The 25,326-nt window shown below is 37.3% G+C and overlaps 2 protein-coding genes across 4 annotated transcripts in view; one reads left to right on the top strand and one right to left on the bottom strand.

The window, feature by feature from the left end:
- The window catches only part of LOC122838707 (ankyrin repeat domain-containing protein 13C-like), a 30,943-nt gene extending 22,077 nt beyond the window's left edge, over positions 1–8,866 (bottom strand). The window contains exons 1-3 of one of the 3 annotated variants that reach the window (XM_044129590.1): positions 8,786–8,866; positions 8,221–8,686; positions 4,580–4,621 (exon numbers count right to left, since the gene is read on the bottom strand). In XM_044129590.1, coding sequence (XP_043985525.1) covers positions 4,580–4,621; positions 8,221–8,584 — 406 coding nt within the window. In that variant the 5' untranslated portion in view covers positions 8,585–8,686; positions 8,786–8,866. Of the gene's footprint in view, positions 1–4,579; positions 4,622–8,220 lie in introns of all 3 variants that reach the window. The other 2 variants (XM_044129589.1, XM_044129591.1) reach the window with 2 other exon arrangements.
- Positions 8,867–11,952: 3,086 nt separating this feature from the next.
- Positions 11,953–24,656, top strand: cth (cystathionase (cystathionine gamma-lyase)). Its single transcript, XM_044129588.1, has 12 exons — positions 11,953–12,218; positions 14,343–14,424; positions 15,626–15,721; positions 15,857–15,966; positions 16,178–16,312; positions 16,400–16,457; positions 17,571–17,648; positions 18,250–18,402; positions 20,081–20,202; positions 20,759–20,811; positions 21,050–21,188; positions 24,236–24,656. The coding sequence occupies exons 1-12, from the start codon at positions 12,036–12,038 to the stop codon at positions 24,251–24,253; spliced, it is 1,227 nt and encodes a 408-aa protein (XP_043985523.1). The 5' UTR covers positions 11,953–12,035; the 3' UTR covers positions 24,254–24,656.
- The last annotated feature ends 670 nt before the right edge of the window (positions 24,657–25,326 follow it).

Here is a 25,326-nt window from a genome sequence, read left to right as displayed (position 1 = left end):
CCTCCAGGATTACCATGAGTCTTTCCATGTGCATCACTTTAAGAGAAAAGCCATATCTTAATAGGTTTGTGGAAAAGCTGCACAATATAAGGCAAATGTATCAATTTCTCATTTGTATGTAACTTACCGTACATGTCACAAATATGTGCTTCCTTTTGGCTATTATAAATTCTAAGATTTACATATTTTGCATGCAGGCTCCTTAGCACCGAAATAAATTTAGAGACACCTGTTTTAAGATAGAAATAATAATAATAAGAAGAAGAAGAATAGGAAGAAGAAGAAGAAAAAGAAGAAGACTTTTCCTTCCTCTAGTTATGCATTTCTCTGTAGTTGTAAAATGTGACAAAATGCTGTGATGCACTGCACAGCAATCAAGGAGTCTATTTCTTGAAATAGATTCAAGAAATCTATTTTTTGAAAAATATATTCTCAGAATGTTTGATGTTGCTATGGTTACTTGCAGGTCAAGAAGTTTTCTGTTCAGATTTATCATCCATTGAATTTAACAAATGACAGACAGGTTTATTCTTCTTGTGGTAAAGATGTACCTGCAGTATCTGTTCATACATATCAAACCAGGTCCAGTGTACGGTACTCTAATATGGGTGATGTCAGCTACCTCCACCATGTCTGATTAAACTACAGAATCAATTGAGCGTTTTTTTTCTACCCCTCCAGGGGGTCTTTTGTTGGCTCTAGTGTCCCTTATATGAAAGTAGGCTGACAGGAAAGTCAAACCCACGACAGCCACATCGAGAACTCAAGGCCTCCAAACATGGGTCGCGCTATCCCCTACACCACCACGGCACGCCCTCAATTGAGCATTTTGAGAATAACTCTGATTATAAAGACAGATTATGTAGGACTGAGATGACAGCTGATCTTGTAATAATCTGAGCCATATGGGACCTACAGTTACAAAAGACACAGAACACTCCTTTAATTATCACTAAAAGTCCAGATCCACGTGAATAAAACAGTTAAGTCACAGGAACACACTGGTACTGTGTAGAGAGAACCTCAGAACTGTAATTATAGTACAACAGATAACTGGCCAGACAGTCACTTTTTTTAATTCAAAGATCAACTCTGAAAGCAGCACAGAAATCCTTCCACTCTCTGGGCAACTTGTCAGCGAACTACAGCCAGCCAAAAATGAAGTCTGTTGTTCCGGCTCAGTTGTTAGTGTTGTTGTGACATCATTTATTATAATGCTGGTATCTGTACAGCTCTGTCTCAGCCATGGGCTGAGCACTTACAGTCCTGTGAGCACTGCAGCAAACAAATGCAAATCCAGCCCTAACTGCTGCTGAGTGGATTTGCTGGGCTCTCACATGAGGCGGCAATGGAAAGTATTCTAGCTGATTTTGAGTCAATGCAAACTATTTCATGTTTTTGTGTTCCTGTTCAGACTTGTCCTTTATTAAACATCAGTATGAAAAAATGCCATAACCTCTGCCTTTTGAGTGTAACACGTTTTTGCAATCCCACATCAACCACCTACATCCGCGCCATGTTTAATAGATGAGAAAGCAGCCAGGGTCCCATGTATTCTTAATAAGTGAGAGTGAAACACTTGAAACGTTTCCTGAATAAACATGAAAACACAACAAAAACATGCATGGCTGTATATAGTTTATTCACAGAAAAATAAAATGGGTCCTGTGACAGCAACAAAAGCACTACGGCTGCATTCCTTTAAAGCAATTATTGGCTCTTCAAAAAGGAGACAAAAAGACAATTAAAACAAAGACAACCATGTTAAAACGTCTCCCTTTTCTGCTCCTCTTGACACATTTTTCCAACACTGTTCTCGAGCTTTTAACTTCCAGTTTCATTCTAGTCAAATCCCAGGCTTTTATTAAATACAAAGATGGTAGAATGCATCACTAACAGCCCCACACCATGAAACTTAACAGCAGGCTCCTGCTAATGCATCGGTCAACCTGTGAGAGAGCCCAGGACTGAAACATCTGATAACTGAAGCTGTTGTTGAGAAAATGCAGGCGAACAAATGCACAGATGTACGCTCCCTTTCTGATGTAAGCCTTAGGTCCCCAAAGGCCTTTGACCTCTACATCACTCTGCTAAATCTAGTGGTTGTATAATAGCAACAAGAGCATTTAGCAGATATGCAGAACCATGGGAAGAGCAGCCAGGCCATATGTCCTTCTGGTCTGGGATTAGGCACATTAAGCACTCGGTCTGGCTACGTAGATGGAGTGGTGATATTGTAGGTCATCATGAAACATGGACAAATAATATTTTTTTTGGTAATAGATTTCTGTTATATGCAATACCTTTAACCACTTCCCATTTGGATGAAATAAGTATATTGCTTTAACTTTTATAACCACTGGGCTGTTCTGGAACAACTACATTGATCTCAACACTCTACATAGTATACTATTACCTATGGTAACTGCCTATTACTATGTTATCCTTTTCAACAGCAGTAACTCACTAACCAACAACAACAAGGCTGCATCTAAATGTACTTTGAATGATATATTATGAGCAGAAGAACAGTTGTCCATAGAGACTGGACACAAACTGTTAGAGAGACATTGCTGCCATACTGTATCTGCTGCTTGGGGTCAAGAGATGTGGCAGGTGCAGCTCCCCTTTCAAGTACTGTTTGAATTCTATGCTTTTTTCATTGCCACCTGTTTTTTTCTTTAATTAAGCAGTTTGTGTTGTCTTTGGTGTGTAATGTGAATAAAACAATAGTATTTAAGATAAATGAATAAAAACAAAACAGCATGTTAATTGACAATTAAATTGCCCCTTAATGCACAATCTGTGATGGAGTCAAGCTGTAAAATAATACAGCAGGTGGCAAGTTTTATGCAAAACCTGTTTTACACCTCAAACAACATCACCCATCTGTCCGGCATTATGCTTAGCATTGTCTATTGCAATTCTGGACTCGCTGAAGCATATCAGCTTAGGCCAGTAAGCCAGTGTAACTGTTCAAGTTTTTCAAGCCACTCGTATGCATAACTGTCACTGCTGGAATGGTAAATAATAAACATCTGCACATGCAATACTACACACAAAGAGGGTCTTGTCCTCTCCGTCCATAAAGGGCAGCCACGCCCAAACAGTGATCTCATGCTGTAGCCTTAAGCCTGGCTCGCCTGAGCCTCCCTGGAGGACAGGGTAGAAAACAAGTAACCTCATTAGCGCAATCAATGCCATGGCCTCCTATCTGACACAACACTGTCACTTGGCTGCCGGAGTTACCAAAAGTGTAGCGGCGGGGCTCCGATGCCAGTGACAGGAATTGACCTTTGTGAATGTGAAATCAATTGAAGCCAGTGCTTCAATGACTGACACTGAACGAATAGAACTGTGCAGTACATGCAACTACGTGCCTGATGTGTGTACCAATTTCCAGCAGCAAAAAACAGAAGTAAATTTTTCATTGTAACAAATAAGATACTTCAGTTCTGTATAAACATGCCTTCAGTCCCATTCAATTCAGCTAAAAACAATATCACTTAAAAGACAGTAGCAAGGGTTTGATGTCATAGTATCCTCAATATATAACTGAAAAATATATTTAAGTGTTCTCAATTACACAAACATTGTTTTAGAAATACCTTTCCCTTTTTATTCCAGCCTATACCAATAAATCATAACAGGTTGGCTTATGTATGCTTGTAAGATATGGCAAATGTTATCAAAGAATAATTATTCAATGTTGAAGCATAAATCATCATTTCCCAGGTTTATAGCTATCAGGATAACAGTAGAATATCATCTAAAGTATGACGCTTAATCTTGTCTTTGTGATTATACTATAGAGTTACACAATATCATAATTGTCATCATGATGTAAAAGGACTGCTTGGACACAAAACATGGTACAATATTATACCATAATAATTATACCATTATTATGGTATAATTCAAGCTCTGCATTTTGATGTGACCTGTGGGATAGACTCTAACTTTCCTTAATGCTAAAACCTGATCTATTTTTTAGTGGTAAAGATCAAATGCCTGCTAATCATAATTTTTGTATTTTTCAAAAATCGCAATTACATCTTTTCCTGACATTGTGCATCCCTATTATATTATACCATTTAAAATGGAATTTTCCATCATGGTTTTATATATTTAATATTCACTCAATAAGTATTTATTTACAGGTAAGTATGGTGGTCTGATAGTCAAAAGCCTATTCCACACATCATGAGTTAAATTAATGAGGTGAATATTTCCAGTATCAGATTTATTATCTTCAATAAACTCATGATAGAAAATCCTAATGATAAAAGAGTTAAGCTCTGATTCTTAACCAGACAAAAAAATAAAACACCATCAACATCCTTTCACTCATGCATAAGCATCTTGCCTGCTGGGATTTGTGTGGTGATCTGTCACAAATGTCTGGTGGTGCTGAGACACAGAGGCAGAAAAATAAACTGAAGCACACAACAGAAACAAAGAAAAACACAAACAGATGTCATATGTGCTTACAGACATCTTCATTCACAAAACAGAAGCAGACAGCCAGTCAGAAACAGAAATACACCACATGGCAGGAACAGCTTCGAACACTGCTCACCTTTGTGTCCCATCATGACAGCGAGGTGTAATGGTGTGTTTCCTGTAGAGGACAGAAAAAATTAATTTCTATAGTCACTAATAGAAACAGGAAAAAGCAAAGACAAGACCTTTATCTGTAGAGCTGTCACAGTTTGGATAATTTGTACATTTGCACTGGGAAGCAAAACACACAGAGTTCAAAATTATATGGTAATGATAAATGCCTATTATGAGTTCTCTCACTGTGACAGCCTTTTTCAGCAGCTAACAACCAACTGGACCACAAACTAATCTCAATTTATCTGGTGGTGACATGGCTAGTGAGCTAAATATAATCACTTCATGGCAAGAGCAAAATTATATATATGATCCCAAAAAATAACTTTTTACAGGTGTGTGGAAAAAAAAGCATGTTTCTTCCCAAGATATAAAATGTGCCTCAGAGGAAGCCAAACTGCCCAGTCAGCTCTTTAAAGGATTCTACCGCAAAAGACATGATGAGAACAGGCATTCACTGTAAGGAGTGCCTTCAAAAGATGTAAGCCCTGATATGGTGTAAAATACAAGCTACAACTCTGACATGATGCTGTGGTAAATGATTAGAGGTGTGAGTATTTTACGTAGGAAGAGGTGTTATACGCCCACTAGATTCTTATCTCCCATTTTACTGACAGTCATAAAATTGTTTCTTATAGCACATGGGTGTGATCTTGCTGAGGGTTTTTAGATATTTTAAGGTCAGTCACATTAAGATAGGATGCACTTCCAAATCAATTACACCTTTTTAAAAGGATCCATTCTAGAAAATTTTAAAGTGGATATGATGAATTTAACTATTAGTGTAAAGAATCTCTACAAGCAACATCATGCACTGGCTACTTATCAATATCAAGCTACTGAGGTTCTAAAAGTTATTTTCATACTATTCATATGGTTGAACTTCTTTGATTGAGATGCCAATGAAAGTGCAGAGTAGCACTGTGATGCCCCTCCCCCACACATTGCTTCCCACTGCTGCTCAGCTAGCTGAAACAGAAATACTACCCCCAGTAAATCTGTCTGTTCCATTCCCACTTTTACCACAAATATTTTAAAATAATTTTCTATTTTCTACTTTAGAGGACCATTTACAATAAAACTAAATTATACCTATACCTACAATTTGAGCTTTAATTCAATGGTTCATAAAAATATTTCCAACAAGTAAATTAGTAGATTATAAAAGAGTTCTTTTTCAGGTATAAAATGGAGGTAGGAAACAAAATGCCAATGATTAGATATGAAATGGTAGAGAATTGGCAAAGAGACAGTTGGACACTGTCACAACAGACAGCGATTTAAACTTCAAGAAGAATTTTCTAACCGTCTTCTCAGTAAGTGCTCTTTGTGTAAGTAAATAAATGGTTTTTTTTGTGTGTGATTCTTGTATTTAAATTTGGCATTACATAACGGGTTTTTTTTTTTTCTTTCATCTGTCAGAAGCTGAACTACTGTGGAGATAAGCATTCGAAAAGTAGCCAAACCAGTCCGACCTACGACACAGAGGAAAGGTTTTTGACAAGTACAAGCTCAGGTTCCACAACAACACCTTTCTGTCTGACACCCTGTTGAATTAGGCAATGTGACAGCACATTCCTATGTTGACTTTTGGTACAATTAGAGGTCAAATTCTGTGTTGGTATGTGAGCCAGAACAAGACAATCTTGTCCTGCTGTCAGTCCAGTTTGGGGTAGAAGGGGTTTTATGTGGAAACTATTCCGTTATCTGAGCAGACCTTGCCCCAAACAATAACTGCAACAAGCTGTGGTTCCCAAAGTTTTGTAAGACGCACCTTAATATATGTATCATCTATAAACTTAGATATAGGCTGAATTAAAATCAAGGTTCTACGGGTATTGCTGATAAATTGTTAATTTCACTGCTCAAGGGTGATCCGATATGCTACTGTCTGCAATGGAAAGCCTCTTACACAACTTATTTCGTGACAACAAGAAGGGACTAGTTTATGTGAAAGATGGACTGATCCAGCTTTTAGGGGAATGATATGCAGTTTTCTTCAGACCTGATTTACTTAAAACAATTTCCATGATTTCCATATTTTTCCAAAAACACTACATATAACAAAGAAATAATGTACTAAAGGATCTTTGACAGAAGTGCTAGCTTTGAACCCTATAGAAGTAAAGGAATTACAAGATTATAAGAAATATTTTAAACATATTTCCCTAACTTCAAAATTTTAGTAAAGCAGTAGAACCACGTGTTAGAGGTAAAAAAAAAAATCTTGAAATTATAAGAAAAAAATTATAACAAGGCTTACCATTGTTTTCAAAGCATGCATAATTTTAAAACACATTTTTTCTGAGCATTTGAAGTAACTCCTACCAAAAAATTTTTATTTTATTACACATGGATGATGAGGTAGAAACTATTTCTATTTATAATGATCAGATAAAAATTACAAATGCTTTGCAAAGACTAAATTAAATCAAACTGCAACATGATTAAAAAGACTACAAATTAACACAGCTGTGAAAACAAACTACTGCTGAAACATCTAATGGAGAACTCATAGTTTTCTTAATAATAAATAAAAAAATACATAAAAAATACTAATAGATTACTGGAAAGGCTACAACAGATGGGGTAGAGAGTCAATGATAAAATAGATTGGTGAGCATGTTTGTGAGCATAAAGTTTCTTAGTTGAGAAAATGCTCCATTTGACTGCTGTTTTATTTTCTAATGGTGTCTCAACTAGAACAAAATATCTGCTGATCAGTCTGTGGATCGTGCTAGTAAATGAATCCCTCCCTGCATGGTTGACTATGATAATGACCTACAGCTCCAATTTATCTTTCTCTGTGTGTGGATGTTGGACTACAGCTGCTGACTGATTTTAACTTTTCTTCCGACCACCACATGAAGAACCTATTCAGGGAAAACTGTGCTTACCTGGAGTTTCCAACAATGTTGACGTTTTAACAGCTATGTTAATCCAATCCAGTTAAACCCTCAGTTGAACAAAACATGTACTGATGTTGAGAATTCCTGCTGCTTCCAATAACCGCTCATATACTTTTACACTTTAGGCCATTCTTGTGAAACTGTTATTAAGCAAGATGAGAGCGCCGACATCCATGTATATTATGAACATTGAATTCAGAAAGAGAGAAGAAATTATGGTTTCTACAGGAATGTTGCCTGAATTTTTGTTTCTTTAATTCCAGTCCAGATGTGTCTTTTTTCATTCTTTAGCAACTCTCAGCTGTGATTTCAGGAACAGAAATTGCTTTAAAAAAGAATGTTGTAATAATGATGATGTATGCTCTTCAAACTAGAGTGCATCATGCACATATTGTGGGTGCAATTGTTAGTTGTGATGCATATATTGGGGAATCCAGCAGATTTTTCAGAGTTTGTCTAACATTGAAAAAATAAAGTCGCCTGAGTCCAATCTCTGCCTGACGTTTTTAGGTTATGCCAGAGAACTGGATTAAAGTAGTGATCTGTCAGGAGTTACTCAGGCCTTGCGTGATAGAAGCCTCGCCTACTTTTACTGCTGATGAAAACTGATGGCACATTAGCAAAAATAAACCCAGAAAATGTTTGCTTCGGGTGTTTTCATGACTCTAACAATTTAAGCAGTAAGTATGCTCACCATGGACGTCCTTCTGGGCAATATTTTGTGTCCGAATGAGCGAAGACAGCCGTCGGACATCTCCTTTAAAGACACATTCGTGCACCGGAAAGTCCAGCCCCGGTTTGATGATCGGATTTTTGTTGTTGTCATCAATAACATCCGATGCTGCCAGAGTGTTATTGGTGTTACCATTATTCTGCGACTGTGTGGACGGTGACTTGATTAACTTGTGGTTGCTGAATATTTTACTCGCCCTGCTCTTGTTATTCGCTTTGGGGACAGCGAACGTCCCGGTGGCAGCTTCCTCGTCCGGTTCCAGTAGATCTTCGTCCTTGCTCGGCCTCTGGTCCTTACGCAGGGAGCGGAGCTTCTCTCCGGTCATTTTCTAAACGGTTCAGGCTGACGGAGCAGAGGGTGTCGCCGCTGACGATGACCCTCCGGGCGAAGTGATGCGATTCGCCGGCTGGAGCTCCTTACGCAAACGCTGGAAATCGTACAACATTTAATTCAACGAATACCTGTCCACCAAAGACACAAAAACGCCACTTTTCTGAAGAAAGAACTAGTGGTAGCTTTTGTTTACCGGTTTATTGTCAAAACAAACTGCTCCCTCTCCTCCCGCCGTCCTATACTGTCGTTGCTGCTCAACACAGAAGCGTCTCACTAGTACGAAAGATTCTGCTTACAACTATCGCGAGACTTCAGAAAAGGTTACTAACGGTCATTATCTCAGGTTACTGTTACTGTAACTTGGATTTAAAAAGAAATGCTGTATTTTATACTGTGTTTTACTTCTGAAACAAATCATCGCGTTGTTCCATTTTTGTATAATTTATATTGTCATGATAATGACAAAAAAGCAAAATTTTTAACATCAGGAACATCTTTGCTTTGTTTATGAAGGAGATATGACTACCGGTAATCTAGATTAGCATATTCTCTTCACAGATAATGAGAAGGAGTTTTTTAACTATTAACTGCACTTTCTTTTCTATTTTTTCCATTAACAACCACCTTAAACTCCACAAATTCATTAAGAAGTTTTTCCCCTTTATTGTAGCTGATTAATTCCTCACTGCCTCGTTGTTTATGGCTCTTAGCAAATAAAAATACCAAAATAAAACAAACAAATAAAATAGTACGATATTTCCAGTGTATGCTATGGTATTTTGGAAAAGAAAAAAAACTTGTTCAACCCATTTGCTTTTAATCGGAACTGAAATTTTATGACCAATGAAATCCAATCAAAACAAACAAAAAATATTGATAATAATTGAGACAAAAAATTATTTTGAATATAATTGCATGACATGGACTCCAGTCAGACTTAAGTTACAAATTTGGTGACTTAAGGCTTGACTAGGTGAATCCCAAAAGACTTTGAACTTAACTCGAACCTTAACTATTCTTGACTTCAAATGGATGTAGGTTTTTGAAAATGCTCTAGGTCATCTGTTCACATTAGGAGGTGGCGACTAAGAAACAGGTTGTGGTATCAAACACACAAGACTTGAAACTTACACCAGGAAAAATTATACTGAGGCTAGTTTATGTTGGTTTATGACTATGTGTAATAATTTTAATTTTATTACATTTTTAGACAAACAATAGAGGCTAGTAAGTTATTTCACATAAAACACATTGTCTTGTTCACTGCTTGGCCAAAATAAAAAAGCCCTCACCAAAAAAGGTCTCTAATATTTCATTGTGTGAATGAAAATAGTATCTCCCTCAACCCCTTTCAATTTGAGGACAATGAATCCCCGCATTATCGTACAGGAATATGCCCACACCAACAAGGAATTTAAATCCATTGATGGAATAAACTGGTCATTCAGTGTATTCAGACAGTCAGCTGATCTCATTCTTTGGGATCTTGATGTTGCTGAGCCTAGACCTGACTAACTGCAGCAATCTCAGATCATAGTACTGCATCCACAGGATTCTGAAGTAGACGCTAGGTATGATGCGTGCATCACTTCATCCGCCTTTTTTCTTACCCCGATGCACCATTACTCTGGAAAAGGGTAAATCTAAACTCATCAGACCATATGGTTGTCTTCTATTGCCCCAGAGTTCAATCTTTATGCTCCCCTGCAAACTGAAGCCTTTTTCTCCAGTTAGCCTCTCTGATTTGTTGTTTTCTTACTTATTGTTCAGTCCCAATCCCTTTACAGTCCCTTTACAATGTGTGTGTGCATTTGCTCTTACTTTCACTATTAAACATAGCTATGAATTCAAACATTTGCTGCCTACCAATTAACATCCCACAATGCACCTGTAAATTTAAAAATTGAGGTAGTGTTATGGATATGATCCAGTGGTCCAATTAGATCACATATTCTTTCCAGACACATTTCTTTTCACAGCAAGAAGCTGCATTTTCAAAATCCAGTTCATACTGCATTTTGTTACAGTGTTTTTCTTTCTCCAATTTCATCTCCCCAAATGTGGTAATCTGACTACATTTGTTCTTTGAAGGCAGTGGTTCCCCATTTTTTCTCCAGTTTCTAACAAAACATTAGACAGTTCTTAACCCATTCTGCCATCTCCTTAGATGTAGACGATCCATGCTGATAATCTGACCATTCTTAAACAGACTAACGTCTTTTCTCCAACCAAATGGAAATGCAATTCACTGCATCCGTTAGGTTCAAGCAAGTTGAGAAATAATTGCCTACATGCAGAAATTATCCACCAAGATGCATATTTGCACCCATTTGCCTAGTAAAATCAGTTAGATATAGGTGCCATCTATTTTTGGTCGTGGTTTAGAGAAAAAAAATCCCAATTTTTTTTAAAGCAGTAACAATGACCAGTTCTTAAAGTAAAACATTCATTTATTTTATCTAACAAATAGTCCACACCTCAAAATTACAGAAAGAAAATAATTAACTTGTTCAGAATTCAGATGTAAATAAGCTGAAAAGTAACAAAACTTTAATTTGTAAAATTTCAACAATATATTTTTGCAAAAAGATAGTTAAACGCAACTGCTAGATAATTTGTTTTAGAAACATTTTGTCACTTTATTATGGTTCAGTATGTTTTGTTGGTCTATTATATTAAGACGCAACAAAATAAATTGGTGCCAGGGCTCATAACATAAAAAAGTGGAAATATAAATTTACGTAGTACGAACACTTTCGCAGGACACTGCACTTAAATATCAGTCTTGCTAGGTTTCGAAACAAATCCAGCTAATCTAATCTAACTTCTGTTGTCATTAAAAGTCAATACGGTGCACGTCTATCCCCTGTGGTTCAAACAGGGAAGTGCAGTTCGAGTTACTGTCTCTTTCACTAGCTCAAAAAGGAACAATCCACCAAATTCTGCGTATCTTTTCAGCAACCCCAATAGATGCTGTGGTAGTGGCTTACAAGTAGTCAAAATATGGTAATTTATGGTCAAACATGAGTAAAGTTTTACAATCGTCTTGGATTTGTTGGCGTGGCGTGACTTTACTTGCCTTTTTACGGTCTGAAATATTTTCTGGAGATGACATACTTGTAAAATCACAGAACTGACCTCAAATTAACTCGTTATTCACAAGAGACAACTAAACTCTTAACCTCATTCAACAACAAGATTCATTGCATCACAGCAGGAGGACGGCCAGGAACGCAAACAACGTGGTGTCGTAACAGACGCCGGACGCCCCCGGTGCTACAGCCAATCAAGCACCTTGCTCTGCATCACGATGAGCGCTGATTGGCTGGAAAAGACGAGCTTGTAGAACAGCCCCATAATAGTATTTCCCTTTTACCGTTAAAGGGTAATGCGCACTCATCCTAACTGCAGTGTGTCCGGGTGAATCAGATAAGCTCACGGTTATGGCCCAGTCAAATAAACAGGAGGCTGGCGATTTATTCGCTGGCTTCCGCACGGGTTTTAAATCTTTCGCCACAGATGCCATACACATCGGCCAGGAGCCGGAGCAGTGGTCATCGATGGCTGTAGTACCGCCGATTTCCCTCTCTACCACCTTCAAACAGCGCTCACCGGGGAACCACGCTGTAAGTAGCCGGATAAGACTCGGTTGTTTAAGGCGGGGGGGAGGAAAAGAAGGGGCGGGCCTATATCTTTTATTATAGGTATAGAAAATACCTATAAAAAAATAGATCTATCTGTTTGTGTAAGACTTCAGTAATAGTACAGTATGAGTTTTACACGGAGTCTCATTTTATTGGTCATTGATTTATTGTCTTATAATGTGCTTTTAAAGAACTAGAGAAAGGTAGATGCATCTAAAAAATGAATGTAATTCAACATTTTATATATTTCACAGTGGTTAAATTTAGAAAGCGGAAGTATTATATTATTCAGATTTCTTACACAATGTAATGTTTTAAGCGCTCAGTTTTAGTACATTTTGTGATGTGGCTTACATCTATTGCAAAGCCAAAATTCTGATCCCAGACGAGTTTACGATCAACAAGAAGCTAAGATATCGAGCCAGAAAGAACCGCCTGCTTCAAAACCATCTCCTGTTTATAAGGTTATTTGGCTACCTCCACAAAGAAGCCAAATACAATCATACAAAAAACATTGTAATGGCAGCTTTATTCTGATGGTCTGTTTTGTTACCAGTGATGCTTGTGCATCAAAGTGATGGAATAATAGAGGAAGACTGGCTACAAATTCTTCAAGCCCACCTCAAATCAAATGGGTAAAGCTTGGATACAATTGGGTGTTACAATTGAATGATGATCCCAGATACACATCAAAATTGCTATTGGAATAAATAATGCAGACTAAGATTAAACTTTTGAAATGGCTTCAACCATTTCAAAGGGATGAAGCTTTTGAAATGGCTTGAACCCTATTTAAAAATCAATGCCTTAAAACTTTGCGTAAAGAAAGAAGCATAGACCTCCACCAAACTCTGGAATATGCAACTTTTTCTACCGCAGGTTTCCTTCTACTGAAGTTTCCAACAGCTCGATCAGCACAAGCCTCTTTATAGATTTTTGCTAATATTCTAAATTACTGAAATGCTCCTACAGATTAAGAGTTAATTGAAAAGACAGTCTTTATGCACTACCTGTGCAACAACTTAATGATTTAACTTGTTCCAATCCTTTCTTACTACTTGTTATGTATTGTTAAAACAAAATGCCCAAAAATGTAAATTCTGTTAATGAAGGCTAAAATGGAAAAGTACTCAAGTATTCTCATTACTAAGCTTCCATTTTCCAGCAAAGATTCATACATTTACAAGCTAACTATTTACTGTGAATGATTTATAGCTGGTTATTTATAAACTTGCTTTTCATGTTGCAAGTAAGGCATTTTGGTGATGCATTAAAGAAAACTGAATGTAAGATAAGATGTTGTAAGCAGAGATGAATAAATTTATAGTTAACTCTTAGTCATGTTCAGATAAAAACATCTTCTTGTTTAGTATGCAAGTCCAACTAAATGTTCACCTTTTTTTCTTTTTTTTATTTACTTTTGTATGTTTTTTTTTAGCTCTCTTACAAAATATTACCTCACTAATGTGCATGTAATCTTTTATTTCTGTTAATCAAAATTAGCTACAAGTATCCTGAATCTTTATTCAATTCCTAAGATAATCTATGTTCTTTGAAATGGTAAATGATTTGTGCAAACCAAATAAAGCCTTATAGATGTAGGGGAGCAGTTCATACAGTATGCTGTAGATAAAGTCGATGAGGTGTATTTCTCACTCACAGCGAACTGCACAAACCTTGTGTTACTTACATGACATCAAAATAAAAACTGCAGAAAATATAAAACACTAGAAAAGGTTGCCTCTTTACATTTTTGTCCAGGAAACGTGAACCTACAATGTAATATTTAAGTTTTAGCTTTTCATTGCATGAAAGTCACACCACTCATTTAATAAATTAAATAAAAAGTTCAAAGATAGTAGAGAGTACAAATAAAACTTTGTAAACAGAACCGTCATCTGCTGATTGATTTTCCATTCTCCTAAATAGGTTTGAAATATTCAGATACAGCTGCATAACTTCTGTTGTAGTTTCTTCCATTAACTATATATTTTTCCCAGCGTCTGCAGAAACACTGGATGCAATACAAGCCTGTGGGCTGGAAGTGTAAGCTTTAGGTAATCATGTTCACTAAAATTCCGAGTGAACTTCTTCTTTTCCTCCCAGGGCTTTGAGTACAGTCGGAGTGGAAACCCTACCAGAAACTGTCTGGAAAAGGCTGTGGCAGCGCTGGACGGAGCAAAACACTGTAAGCAGCACAATCACAGAACAGATTCAGAACATTCTGACCATATGGAAAGCTTATAGTTTTATCTGATGTCTTAAAACACCATAACTGTTGGGGATTTTCACATCCTAAGCTATTTCCAAACAACTGAATTAGTCTTTCGTGTAGGCCTAAGAAAATGATCTACCTCATTCTTATCTTTATTCGTGCACAGTTAAAGATTAGGAGGATACAGTTTGCTTTTGATTATGTCGACTTGCATATTTCGCAACTTTGCCAACTTCATAGCTTAAGGTGGAGATAAAAATCTAATAAAATTGGATATCAACCAGCTGTTTTCTATCATTTCAAATAAGCAAAAGCACATTATTCTGTATATTAAGTGGCAGTTTTCATGGAGAACTTGATGTGAAACAGATGTGAATTTCTAAACGTAAAAATAAAAGTTTTATTTGAAGTTGATGAATCCCTTTTTGAAGTTGATGTTTATTCTCCACTGATTGGTCAGACCTGGACCATTGCGAGGGGGAAAGGTTTAACTCTGTGAACTTTTTGTGTTTTTGTTGGTTGCTTTAAAATTACTTAATATATAGTTGTTGGTATAAGCAGCCATCAAATCTGCTTTACTGCAATGCTGTTGCTCACTCTGCTACATTTTCTGGTGTCTCATTGATCGAACCTTAAACTGTAAGAGCATCATGATGGAAGAATTTTGTGATTTTTAAAAGCATAATTATGGTATTAAGGTTAATTCTTTGAGTATAGTAACCTTCAGTAAATCTGCCTTGGTGTCAGGGTATTTACACAAAAAAGGTCAACCATATGTGATTTTAATTGGTTAATACTATGTAGAAATATTTCCAAACAACAGAATTCGTATTTCTTTTATGCAAGAAACTGTCGTAGCCTTCTTTTAGCTGCCTGACCGGCAGTGTCCAGCAACAGCTGTGGGAAGGGTAACACTATACTTTTCTTTTCCCCCAGCAGCTGAAGAAAGCTCTGGTAATTTCTCTGACATTTTATTAAAGGGATTTGAAACTGTAAAAATGGATTGACTGCTAATGCTAGCAATTTTCAGACTTAACTTTAAGTACTTTAGTTTACTATAATGATATAATATGATAACTGACTACTTAAAATCCTGAGATAGTCCTATTTTAATTCTCCCCCTAGATGAGATGTTTTTTGGTTTTCAATATCCATCTTGGTTCCTCCTCTACAGGCCTTGCTTTTGCCTCAGGACTGGCAGCCACTGCGACCATTACCCACATGCTGAAGAAAGGAGATGGGATTGTCTGCATGGACGATGTGTACGGAGGTGAGATTCAACTTTCGGATATTGATCTACTCTTATAATCATCTGCCTTAATACAAATGATTTGCTTTCTTTCTTTTTAAAACATTTTTTTTGAACAATCTGAACGGTTCGGTGGTTCACTTGTTTATTGTAAAGGCACCAACCGATACTTCCAAAGAGTCGCAGCTGGATTTGGGCTGGAAACAACTTTTGCTGACTGTACAAAGCCAGAGTTGCTGAAAGCTGCTCTGAAGCCCAACACCAAAGTAGGTCAAGGGAAGGGAAGAACTTGTTGTTCCTGTTGTTTTTGTCACAATTGTTTGTCCTGTTTTGGGGGGAATGGTATTTTTTCTGTTAACTCAGAGCAGAAATAATTGTGAGTCAGCACTTTGTGTAATCACCATTTACTTAAACCTCATATTTATTTCACCTGACTATGTGCTTCACTAATACCTGTTCTTGTCTCTGCTGGTGTAGCTGGTGTGGCTCGAGACGCCAACCAACCCCTTGATGAAGGTGGTGGACATCAAGACCTGCTCTGACTTGGTGCACGAGCACAGCAAAGACATTGTAGTGGTTGTTGACAACACCTTCATGTCTTCTTATTTCCAGGTAGTAATGATTCCCTGCAATCACATTCCTGCTCATGTGTAATCTCATTTAATGATTAACTTGTGTGTTTGTTTTGTGCACCCTTAGCGCCCCTTGGCTTTAGGAGCTGATATCTGTATGTACTCAGCCACCAAATACATGAATGGTAGGTTATAATAGAGTCCTCATGTAATCTTGAAGGTATGTTATTGCAAATTGTTGTAAACAGGTTCGTTTCTGATGTGGGGTTAAACATTGGATAAGGTTAATGACCAAAATTCTGGACAAAAATGCAATATTATGATTTCAATTTTGACAAAGAGAGTGTTACAAATACTGTTCAGGCTTTTTATTGGTACTCTGTTTGAAAACATTTTAAAAATGCAACATTTTTTGACCAGCTGACAATCAAACTCTAAAAATGTCAAAATTGTTAAAGTCAAAAAATAATGAAACATTTAGAACACATTTAGCCTTGAGTTTTTATAAGAGTAGTTAATCCATAAATGTCAACAGCTTGTCAAAACAGACCAAAAGGAACAAAAATCAGCCTGAAAAGATGGAATTGATTTTAATTATTGCAATCCTGCAGAGGGAAAACAACATAATGCAGAAAAAGAATAAATAACTCCAAGTCTCAGTTTTCGTAATGAGAGTATGCATACACTGGGTGAAGAAACACTATATATATATATATATATATATATATATATATATATATATATATATATATATATATATATATCTCGTGGTGAGAAAGATGACACACTACTGTAGGTAAATATTCCCAGGAAGTCAGGGCTATTCCTACAATTTATCTAGGCAAACTGACAAAAAACAAACAAGGCAAAGGAAGAGCAAAAACACAGAGGAGAGGAGCTAGTGATGTGACTGTTTTATTAGAATGTACTGTATAGGGAGGGAGACTACACCTTGCATATAAAATATCGTACTTAGAATCTCCTATTCTAAGTAGAATAAAATACTATTTAGAATTAAGTAGTATTATGAAAAAAATAACAGACATATTATTTTAAAATGTCAATACTTTTTATTTGGGTCGCATGTGAACCAAAAAAGGAGTGAGAGCCCTTCTATACAAAGACATGCTCATATTTTGATTGAAGATATTGAGATATTTTGGGAAAAGTTCCTGAAAAACCCCCGCAAAATATGAATATTTAAACTCAATGTAGCTACATCAATTCTGCAGGAACACATAGTGATGATGTTTTACTTTTGGTTCTAACATGGACTGTTGCTTCTGTTTATTTGGCAGGTCACAGTGACGTAGTGATGGGCCTGGTGTCTTTAAACAACGATGATCTGAATGAGCGACTGAGGTTTTTGCAAAACTGTGAGGAGATAATTAGTGTTTGTTATAAATGTAACCAAAATGGTACTTTAAGAAAAATTGTGCTAAAATCATTCTTGGTCTGCTATAAGCACGTTCGACATCCTGCACGTTTTCGTTCTGTCCCTGGTGGTAGTAACAACCTTTTCACCATGTCACTGTTCTTGTTAGTCTTTCTAATGAACCATCATTTGATCCAGGTGCGTTAAACCAGGGAGAGAACTAAAACATGCAGGATGCCGGCCCTTGAGGACCAACTTTGGGCACCCCCGGCTTATAGTATAAGCCGGGGGTTATAGTATAGTATAGCTTATAGTATACCCCATTACAATGATCAAAATGATCAGGTTTGCTAACCTAAGCAAGTCAGCTGCTCATTTTTTTTTTTCTTCAAAGTTGTTCTCTGCCTACTTAGTATCTGGTAAAGTGGCTACTTGAACCTGTTCTGTTTCCATTCAGCAAACAACCAACACAAATGTCTGAGGCCAAAGTCCTTCACCAAACTAAACCTTTCCATTGTTAGGGCTTTGTTCTGTTTGCCTGATCAAAATTTTTGGGAAGATTTGTTTCTAACCTCTGTGATTAATGTTCTGCCTGTAACCAGCGATCGGTGGCGTGCCGTCTCCCTTTGACTGCTACCTATGTAACCGAGGGCTGAAGACGCTACACCTGCGCATGGAGCAGCACTTTAAAAACGCCATGGCTGCTGCCAGGTTTCTGGAGGCAGACTCCAGGGTGGAGCGGGTTATTTTCCCAGGTGAATTCTTTGACACACCTAATATTTGTTGAGACATGCTTCGCAGCCTTCTTTAGCTGTTGAATGTTAGCCAATTTACTCTACACTGGACCAAAACCACAATGTAAAGTTATAATGTGAAGCTCTTTATAAGCGTGTCCAAGTGGAGTCTTTTGTGAGGTTAATTCATTTGAAAAGATTTTTTTTCCAAATTTATCTGCTATAATAAAACTTTTATGTGTTTTCTTTAATGCTTTTGTACAGGAAGATGCAATTCAACAGTATAAGTCTGGCTCATAATAATAAAAAGCGGATTATTTGATGTTCTTACATAAACTGTGTTAACCTTTAACCATGTGAAATGAAATAATCAGCATTCTCGGCTCCAGTTTCCTCTGATGTTCACGCCAGCGTACTGAGTGTCTGTGACCTTTCTCTTCTTTTGCTGTTTTATTTCACAATAGACTTGATAAAAAATTCCCTTTTCAAGAAGCTCATCCCTTTATCCCTGAATGAATCATACATTTATACTTTTCCTGTTTTCAGCTGTTCTCACATTACTGTTCAAGGTTTCTCCCAGAAAACTTGCTAAGCCCGGTGGTTGGTTGCTAGGGCAATCATTCATCCAGCGGCCCATTGTGTTTTTGAGTTAAAATTTTTTAAAGTTGACAGGAAATTAGAAAATATCACTTACTGAAAGATTGGAAGATTAATACCTGAACACCAACTATAAAGTCTTAAAAAATGTAAACATTTTAAAGAGACTTTAAAAATAAGCAATGTTTAGCCTGGTGGGGGCACAAGTAAAGTCCGATGGCCCGCCAGGCTTAAAATACACTGGGGCAATCCCTGCTGTTTGCTAAAAACATGGAGGTACTACACTAAAAAAAAAAACCCAGGTGATTCAACTTAAATATATTGTGTTAATTTAATTGTCAAGGTAACTAAACAAACATGTAGTAGGTTTGATAAACTTTATACAATTATTTGTGACTAATTATCACAATCGTTTTTAAGTTGGAACTCCATTCTCTTTTTTCAGTGTACATATTGTGTTTCCTAACAGTGGTGCTTTCTACAGTGCTTTGATGAAATAGGATGTTGTTCTTCTGAAATGTTGTTGGTTTTATAAAATCATTTAGAAAACTGTATTTCCTTTTTCCCCACATTATTTTTGTCTGACAAAGGGTTTGATGGTCTGAAACACTTAAGCATAATAAAACAAAACACGAGTAGTCTTTAATAAGGAAAACATATTTTATTCTAGGAAATTATCAAAAAATGAATTGCAGTATTAGCAGCATTGATAGGTCAAATATAAGAAATGTAGCTCTGAGACTTTCTTAATGAAAAGAACTTGAAGTCAACAGGTTCAAGTGGACAAACATCAGACATATAATTTTAAAAATAACATGAATAGGTTTTGACACACAGGCATGTATCCATTTTTTGCTGAACCTTGTCTAAGAAAATACATTTCTCTCATTTGTCCACCAGAGTTGTCTATCTACTTTTTTGAGCTGTTCAGGCAGAAGTATTGAAAGCTCAAGACTTCACATACTTCCTTGCACTATTTTAGTTTTTATTCAAGCCACAATCCTGAACAAAAAGCCTGAAAAACGAGCCCTGTTGCTTTGTGTAGGGAGATTAGGTGGTGTTAGCGACTTTTTTTTTTATGTTTTTTTTCCTCTCCACACAGGCCTGTCCTCCCACCCACAGCATGAGGTGATGAAGAAACAATGCACCGGGTGTCCAGGGATGATCTCCTTCTATATCAAAGGGAAACTCGAGCACGCCACCACCTTCCTCAGCAACCTTAAAGTAATTTATAGATAATATGTTTTAAGTCTTTTTTTGTTGTTGTTGTGATTGGTATTGAGAAAATTTACATCACTACACAGTCTGCAAGGTAGCAATTTCTGGGAATGGACCCAGCTTAGACAAAAACAACCATAGACAGCATCGTATCATTACTAAATTATCCTTGTGACTTGATCTGATTATTATTTTGCTTAAACAACAAAGGATAGAAATAAAGGCATGTTGTGTCCATATGACACACTTCGACAAACCTACTGTCGAGAAATTTAACCAGAATTTCTGCTTCTGGTTAAATAGTTGTGTATTTCTTCATTAATCTCTACTACTACTTTATTTATAAAGCATTTTACTAAAAACAACAGCTGCAGTAATGTGCTGTATTGAAGTCCAGCACTTTATTCTAAATCAATGAACCTTTAAAACATGGAAGAACATGGGAAAAAAAAATAGATTTTAAACAACATTAAGATCAGTAAAACCTAAAACAGAAATCCTTACGTGGCTTAATATTTGCTGCTGTTCTTCTCTTTCCTTCATGACTGTCGTGTGGTTTCAGATGTTTGCAGTCGCAGAGAGCCTGGGTGGTTATGAAAGCTTAGCAGAACATCCGTAAGTATCAACTATCTGTACTCTTGATAGGGCTTTCTAAATAATTTTATGTTTCTTTTTGCAAAATAAACTGCATTTTGAAATAATTCCACAAGAGGGCAGCAGAGCTCAAAAAGAGAATCAACCCCTATTTTTTATTTTTTTTTGCAATGACTGCTCTGCTTTCCTTCAGGACATCAGAATGTTTTTTCTGTGTTCAGCACATGTTGAAGTTACACCGTCTCCTGTCTGGATTTAGGGCGATCATGACCCATGCGTCAGTGCCAGAGAAGGAGAGGGCCGTTCTTGGGATCAGTGACACACTGATCCGTCTCTCAGTGGGACTGGAAGACGCGGCTGACATCATCGAAGACCTTGACCAGGCTCTGAACGCTGCTGTAAGTATCAGTAATAGCCAAAACAGCAGGAAGAACCTCAGTTTGTTAGTCAAAACAGGGTTTAAATATAGGAGTGAGAATCTGAACTTTTGCCAGATTTCCCAGGATGACTAAGGCAGAAACTGTTTCTCTTGGGTTCCAGCTTGAAAACTGTCAGCAGGAGAAAGTAAGCCTGAAGTACAGTTGACTGCAGTTTGCCTGAGATATTTCTGTATTAGATGAGCTTTAAGCCCCCCTCTTTATTGTAAATAACAATTCAACCAAGACCTACAATTTAAACATGATTTTTTTTTTTTTTTTTTTTTTACTTTTAGGGGATACATTAAGTAAAAACTACAATAAAATGTTTGTCTATCGGCTCAATCACAGGCATTTTTTGCAGTCTATCTGATAAAGGTTGTGGAGTGGATGCCCAAGTGTGAATGGAATGATTAAGCAGAGGCATGTATAATCTAAAGTTTACTAATTGCATAAATGTGCAATATCCATCCTGTTTTTTTAGCTGCCACATTTTTTTTTCTGGTCTTATTTAGTGCAGAGGGTGTGGTTTAGTACAGCATACAGGGGGCACCAGAGAGCTCAGAAGGGCCACCAGATTTAAATCCCAAAGAGGCTTTTCATATTTTTTCAGAATAAACAAAACAATAACACACATACAATGATGATTGCATAAAATTTGATTTAAAAATTAACCAAAAAAAATATTCACAAGAATTGCATACCTAATTATGTGTTTTAATTCTACCAGCTGCAAGTATGTCGTTTTCACAGAATCTGGATCTGATGAGATTGCATTATTGATAAAAATTTTATATTGTTATTAGGTTATTTACTTTATTACATATGATCAAAGTTATTGCGTTATGAGCAGGTATTACAATATTGGTTGCCGCAATTTTTGCCCCCTAATCACCTTTCTCTGAAGAATTAATCAATCCTTCCCAACTTTTTTATCCATCCATTTTCTAAATGTCTTTCTATCCATCCATCCATCTATCCAAGGTTCTTTTCCACAATCCCGTTTTCTAAATGACCCACCAACCAGCCTTTCTCCCCCCAACGACCATTACCTTAAAGGTCCATCCATTTGGGGCGTGCTGTGGTGGTGCAAGGGGTTAGCGCACCCCACGTTTGGAGGCCTCAGTCCTCGGCTCCCGGTCCCGACAACCTTTGCTGCATGTCTTCCCCCCTCTCCTCGTCCTCTTTCCTGTCTGCCTACTGTCCCAAAAATACGAGCCTCTAGTGCCGCAAAAACTGAAAAAAAAAGGTCCATCCATTCAAACTTTTTTTTTTCCAATCCCATTCCTGATTTTGTTCTACAAAATCTGTAGTTAACCTGAGGCCATACAAAACCTCAGCTTTGATGAGCTCTTCACTTTTCAGGCCAATTCAAATTGAGACATTTTCAGGAGATTGATAATAAAGACTTTTTGGATTGGCAAAGGGCAAGCTGATGTGCACAGACTGTTTGATTTCAGATTACTTTCTCATTTTTAACTGCAGACATGTTGGACAGGTTAAACTTTTCATCCAAAAGCAAATCAAGCCTTTAGCAATTCCCACACACAGGTATAAAAGAAATATTGCTGGTGGGAAAACCTGGACTACATTACTGGTAAGGAAATAGTACATGTGGGAGGTTTTCTGTTTGGTACACATCAACATGTATGAATCTTTATCAGTACAAGAAGTGAGTCTTAGGAAAACATACGGGGAGCCACCAGCATGTTAATACTCATGTGGTAAAGAGAAGGATGGCTCAAGATGAAGACAAATCAGACTAGAGGAAGTGTTAGGAATATTTTGGGAATATTTACAGAGAGTCAGTCCAGGAGTAATAACAGTCCAGAGTTGAGCAGATAAACCCTTTCTCTGTGCCGCCAGGGCAGATCCATCACTCCTCGACTCTGCTGCAGGCAGTACCGCATAGAGCTAAACAGACGAATGGCTCTCATCATAAAAATCTCTTGGATTAATTCTTCTTTATGTTCTCTGAGTTAAAGTGAGAACAAATACTATGCGTTGTGCAGAGACACATCTTCAGTTAACGAACCATGCATTCAATTAACTAGCTGCATATGTATTTGCTGTGAAATATTTCTTCTCTTATCTGTGAGCCAGACAAACAGACTGCTCATCATGAGTACTGCAGAATCCACTTTGAGGTTCACTGCTTGGTTTGAGCCTCTCTCTCACCTGAGTGCATGCTGCGCACCGCTTCACTCAGATTTCACAGACGTTGTCCAGATACCCCCCGCCCCTCACACACACATGCATCCCATCCTGTAGGCGCTGGTGTCGGGTTTTATTGCACCCCTTACCTTTCTTCTTTCCCTGCCAGGATGTTTTATCAAACTCATTTGATGACATTGTGATTGTTTTATCCATCGAGTGAGGGTCATGAATGTGAGTCCCTTTGTGTTTTATATAATGAAAAAAATGAATTGGAGGCTGAAATACACAGTTCAATAAAACCACTAGAATCCCACAGCTTGATTAAATTCAGTTAGACCGAGTCTGGTTGAGATTCTGTTGCAAGCTCCTTTAGTTATGTCTTGCACGACTGTCTGTGGCTCCTCCTCTCTGCGCTCAGATAATGTAGCTGCATTCCATCTGCTGGCCATCTGTAGCAAATGGAAATTAAATGGAGACAAATATGGTCCCAGGAAAAAAGCCCCTCTGATGGGTGAAAGTTTTAATTGGATATGACTCCAGGTCAAGTGATGCCAGTCGAAGTATTCGGATCAGGAACCTGGCTGTTGGGTAACCATGGAAAACTCTCTTAGGATTTGGTGAATTTTAAATGGTAGACATTTTGTCACCCTCTCTCTGGTTTGTCTTCTGCTACTTTGGCTTTAATCCACAGTTATCAGAGATTGCCTGGCATCCCGCCTCTGCTCAAGACAAGGTGACTGATATTGTAGATTAGGCTTCCCTGTTTCTGCTCCCTGGATCACTGCGAGCCATCGGCTGTAACCTCACGTCTGTCTCCCCGTGTCTGAATGCTCAGGTTATTGATCTCTGTGTTTTTCTCCTGTTTCTGATAGCACCCAAAGAAGAATTGAAACATCTGCCTGGCGTCCTCGAGCCTGAGGTTGTCGTGGTAACAATGCTCGGAAGCACCTGAAATCTAAAAAACCAGATGACGATCAACATGTGGTGCTTCGGTTCCACCTTTCAGGAGACAAAATGTTCTGGAAACAGAACAAATTATGTCAACTGTGAATAATTTTCACAATTTTTACACAATTATCACTCAATGCCTATACTATCGCTCTCACTTGTAAGCTTATTTATCTTATGCCAGTTTTGCTTTGTTTATATAATTGTCTATGTTTTCTAATTTTTTGAAAGCTTTATGAGAGAAAAATCCCATTTAGACATCACGAAATGGTTTTTAGTATCTTAACTGCAAAAACTGTGCATTTACAAGTGAAATCTGTATTAAAGTGGGTTTTATAATGCCAACTTGTAAAAATGACTGTTTTTTTTTTTTAATTTAAAGCCTACTCTTAGCTTTTGCTTTCATCTACTGATCAAATGTTAGTTCCTGTAAATGTTAAACATCTTCTTATGCACAAAAAAGAGCAGGATTTTGGTGTTTTGGTGTCTTAAGTCGACAAATTTACCACCAACACTTATCAAAAGGCCATGGAATTCACTTGCCTTACTTGGAGCAGACTTTCTCAGCACGTATTTGATGTGGATGAGTTTTTAAAGATGCAAGAGCAGGAGTTGTTTCTGTCCTCTCATAGTTGGCTCTTGGGCTAATGCAGACGGCAACGTTTTCCGCCATGTCGAGACTTATTACGTTTTTAATGGTTTATTAACAACAGAAGTCGATGGATTTTTCCCTTCCTTCCCACTCATCCATCACGTTACCAGCTCTATGGTTATAAATTTAGGCTCGTGAATAAACACTTCATATTTCCTTGAGCTTCTCTCACAGGAAAGAAACAGAATGACTGTTAAACAAATCAGCTAGTTCCTATCTTTTAAGGTCAAATTCTTAACATTTCAGGGTAAATGTTAATTTTCTCCAGAAAGAAATCACTTCTATCTTTTAGATTTACGTTCAACATTCAGTTTTGCTTTACTTATAAGCATGCATTGATCATGCTGATAATTAACCCTGATA

This window comes from Gambusia affinis, linkage group LG10, assembly GCF_019740435.1.
Source record: "Gambusia affinis linkage group LG10, SWU_Gaff_1.0, whole genome shotgun sequence".
In the NCBI taxonomy this organism is placed as follows: Eukaryota; Metazoa; Chordata; class Actinopteri; order Cyprinodontiformes; family Poeciliidae; genus Gambusia; species Gambusia affinis.
The sequence above is the reverse complement of the archived record's forward strand: the minus strand, read 5'-3'. Positions and strand labels throughout refer to the sequence as shown.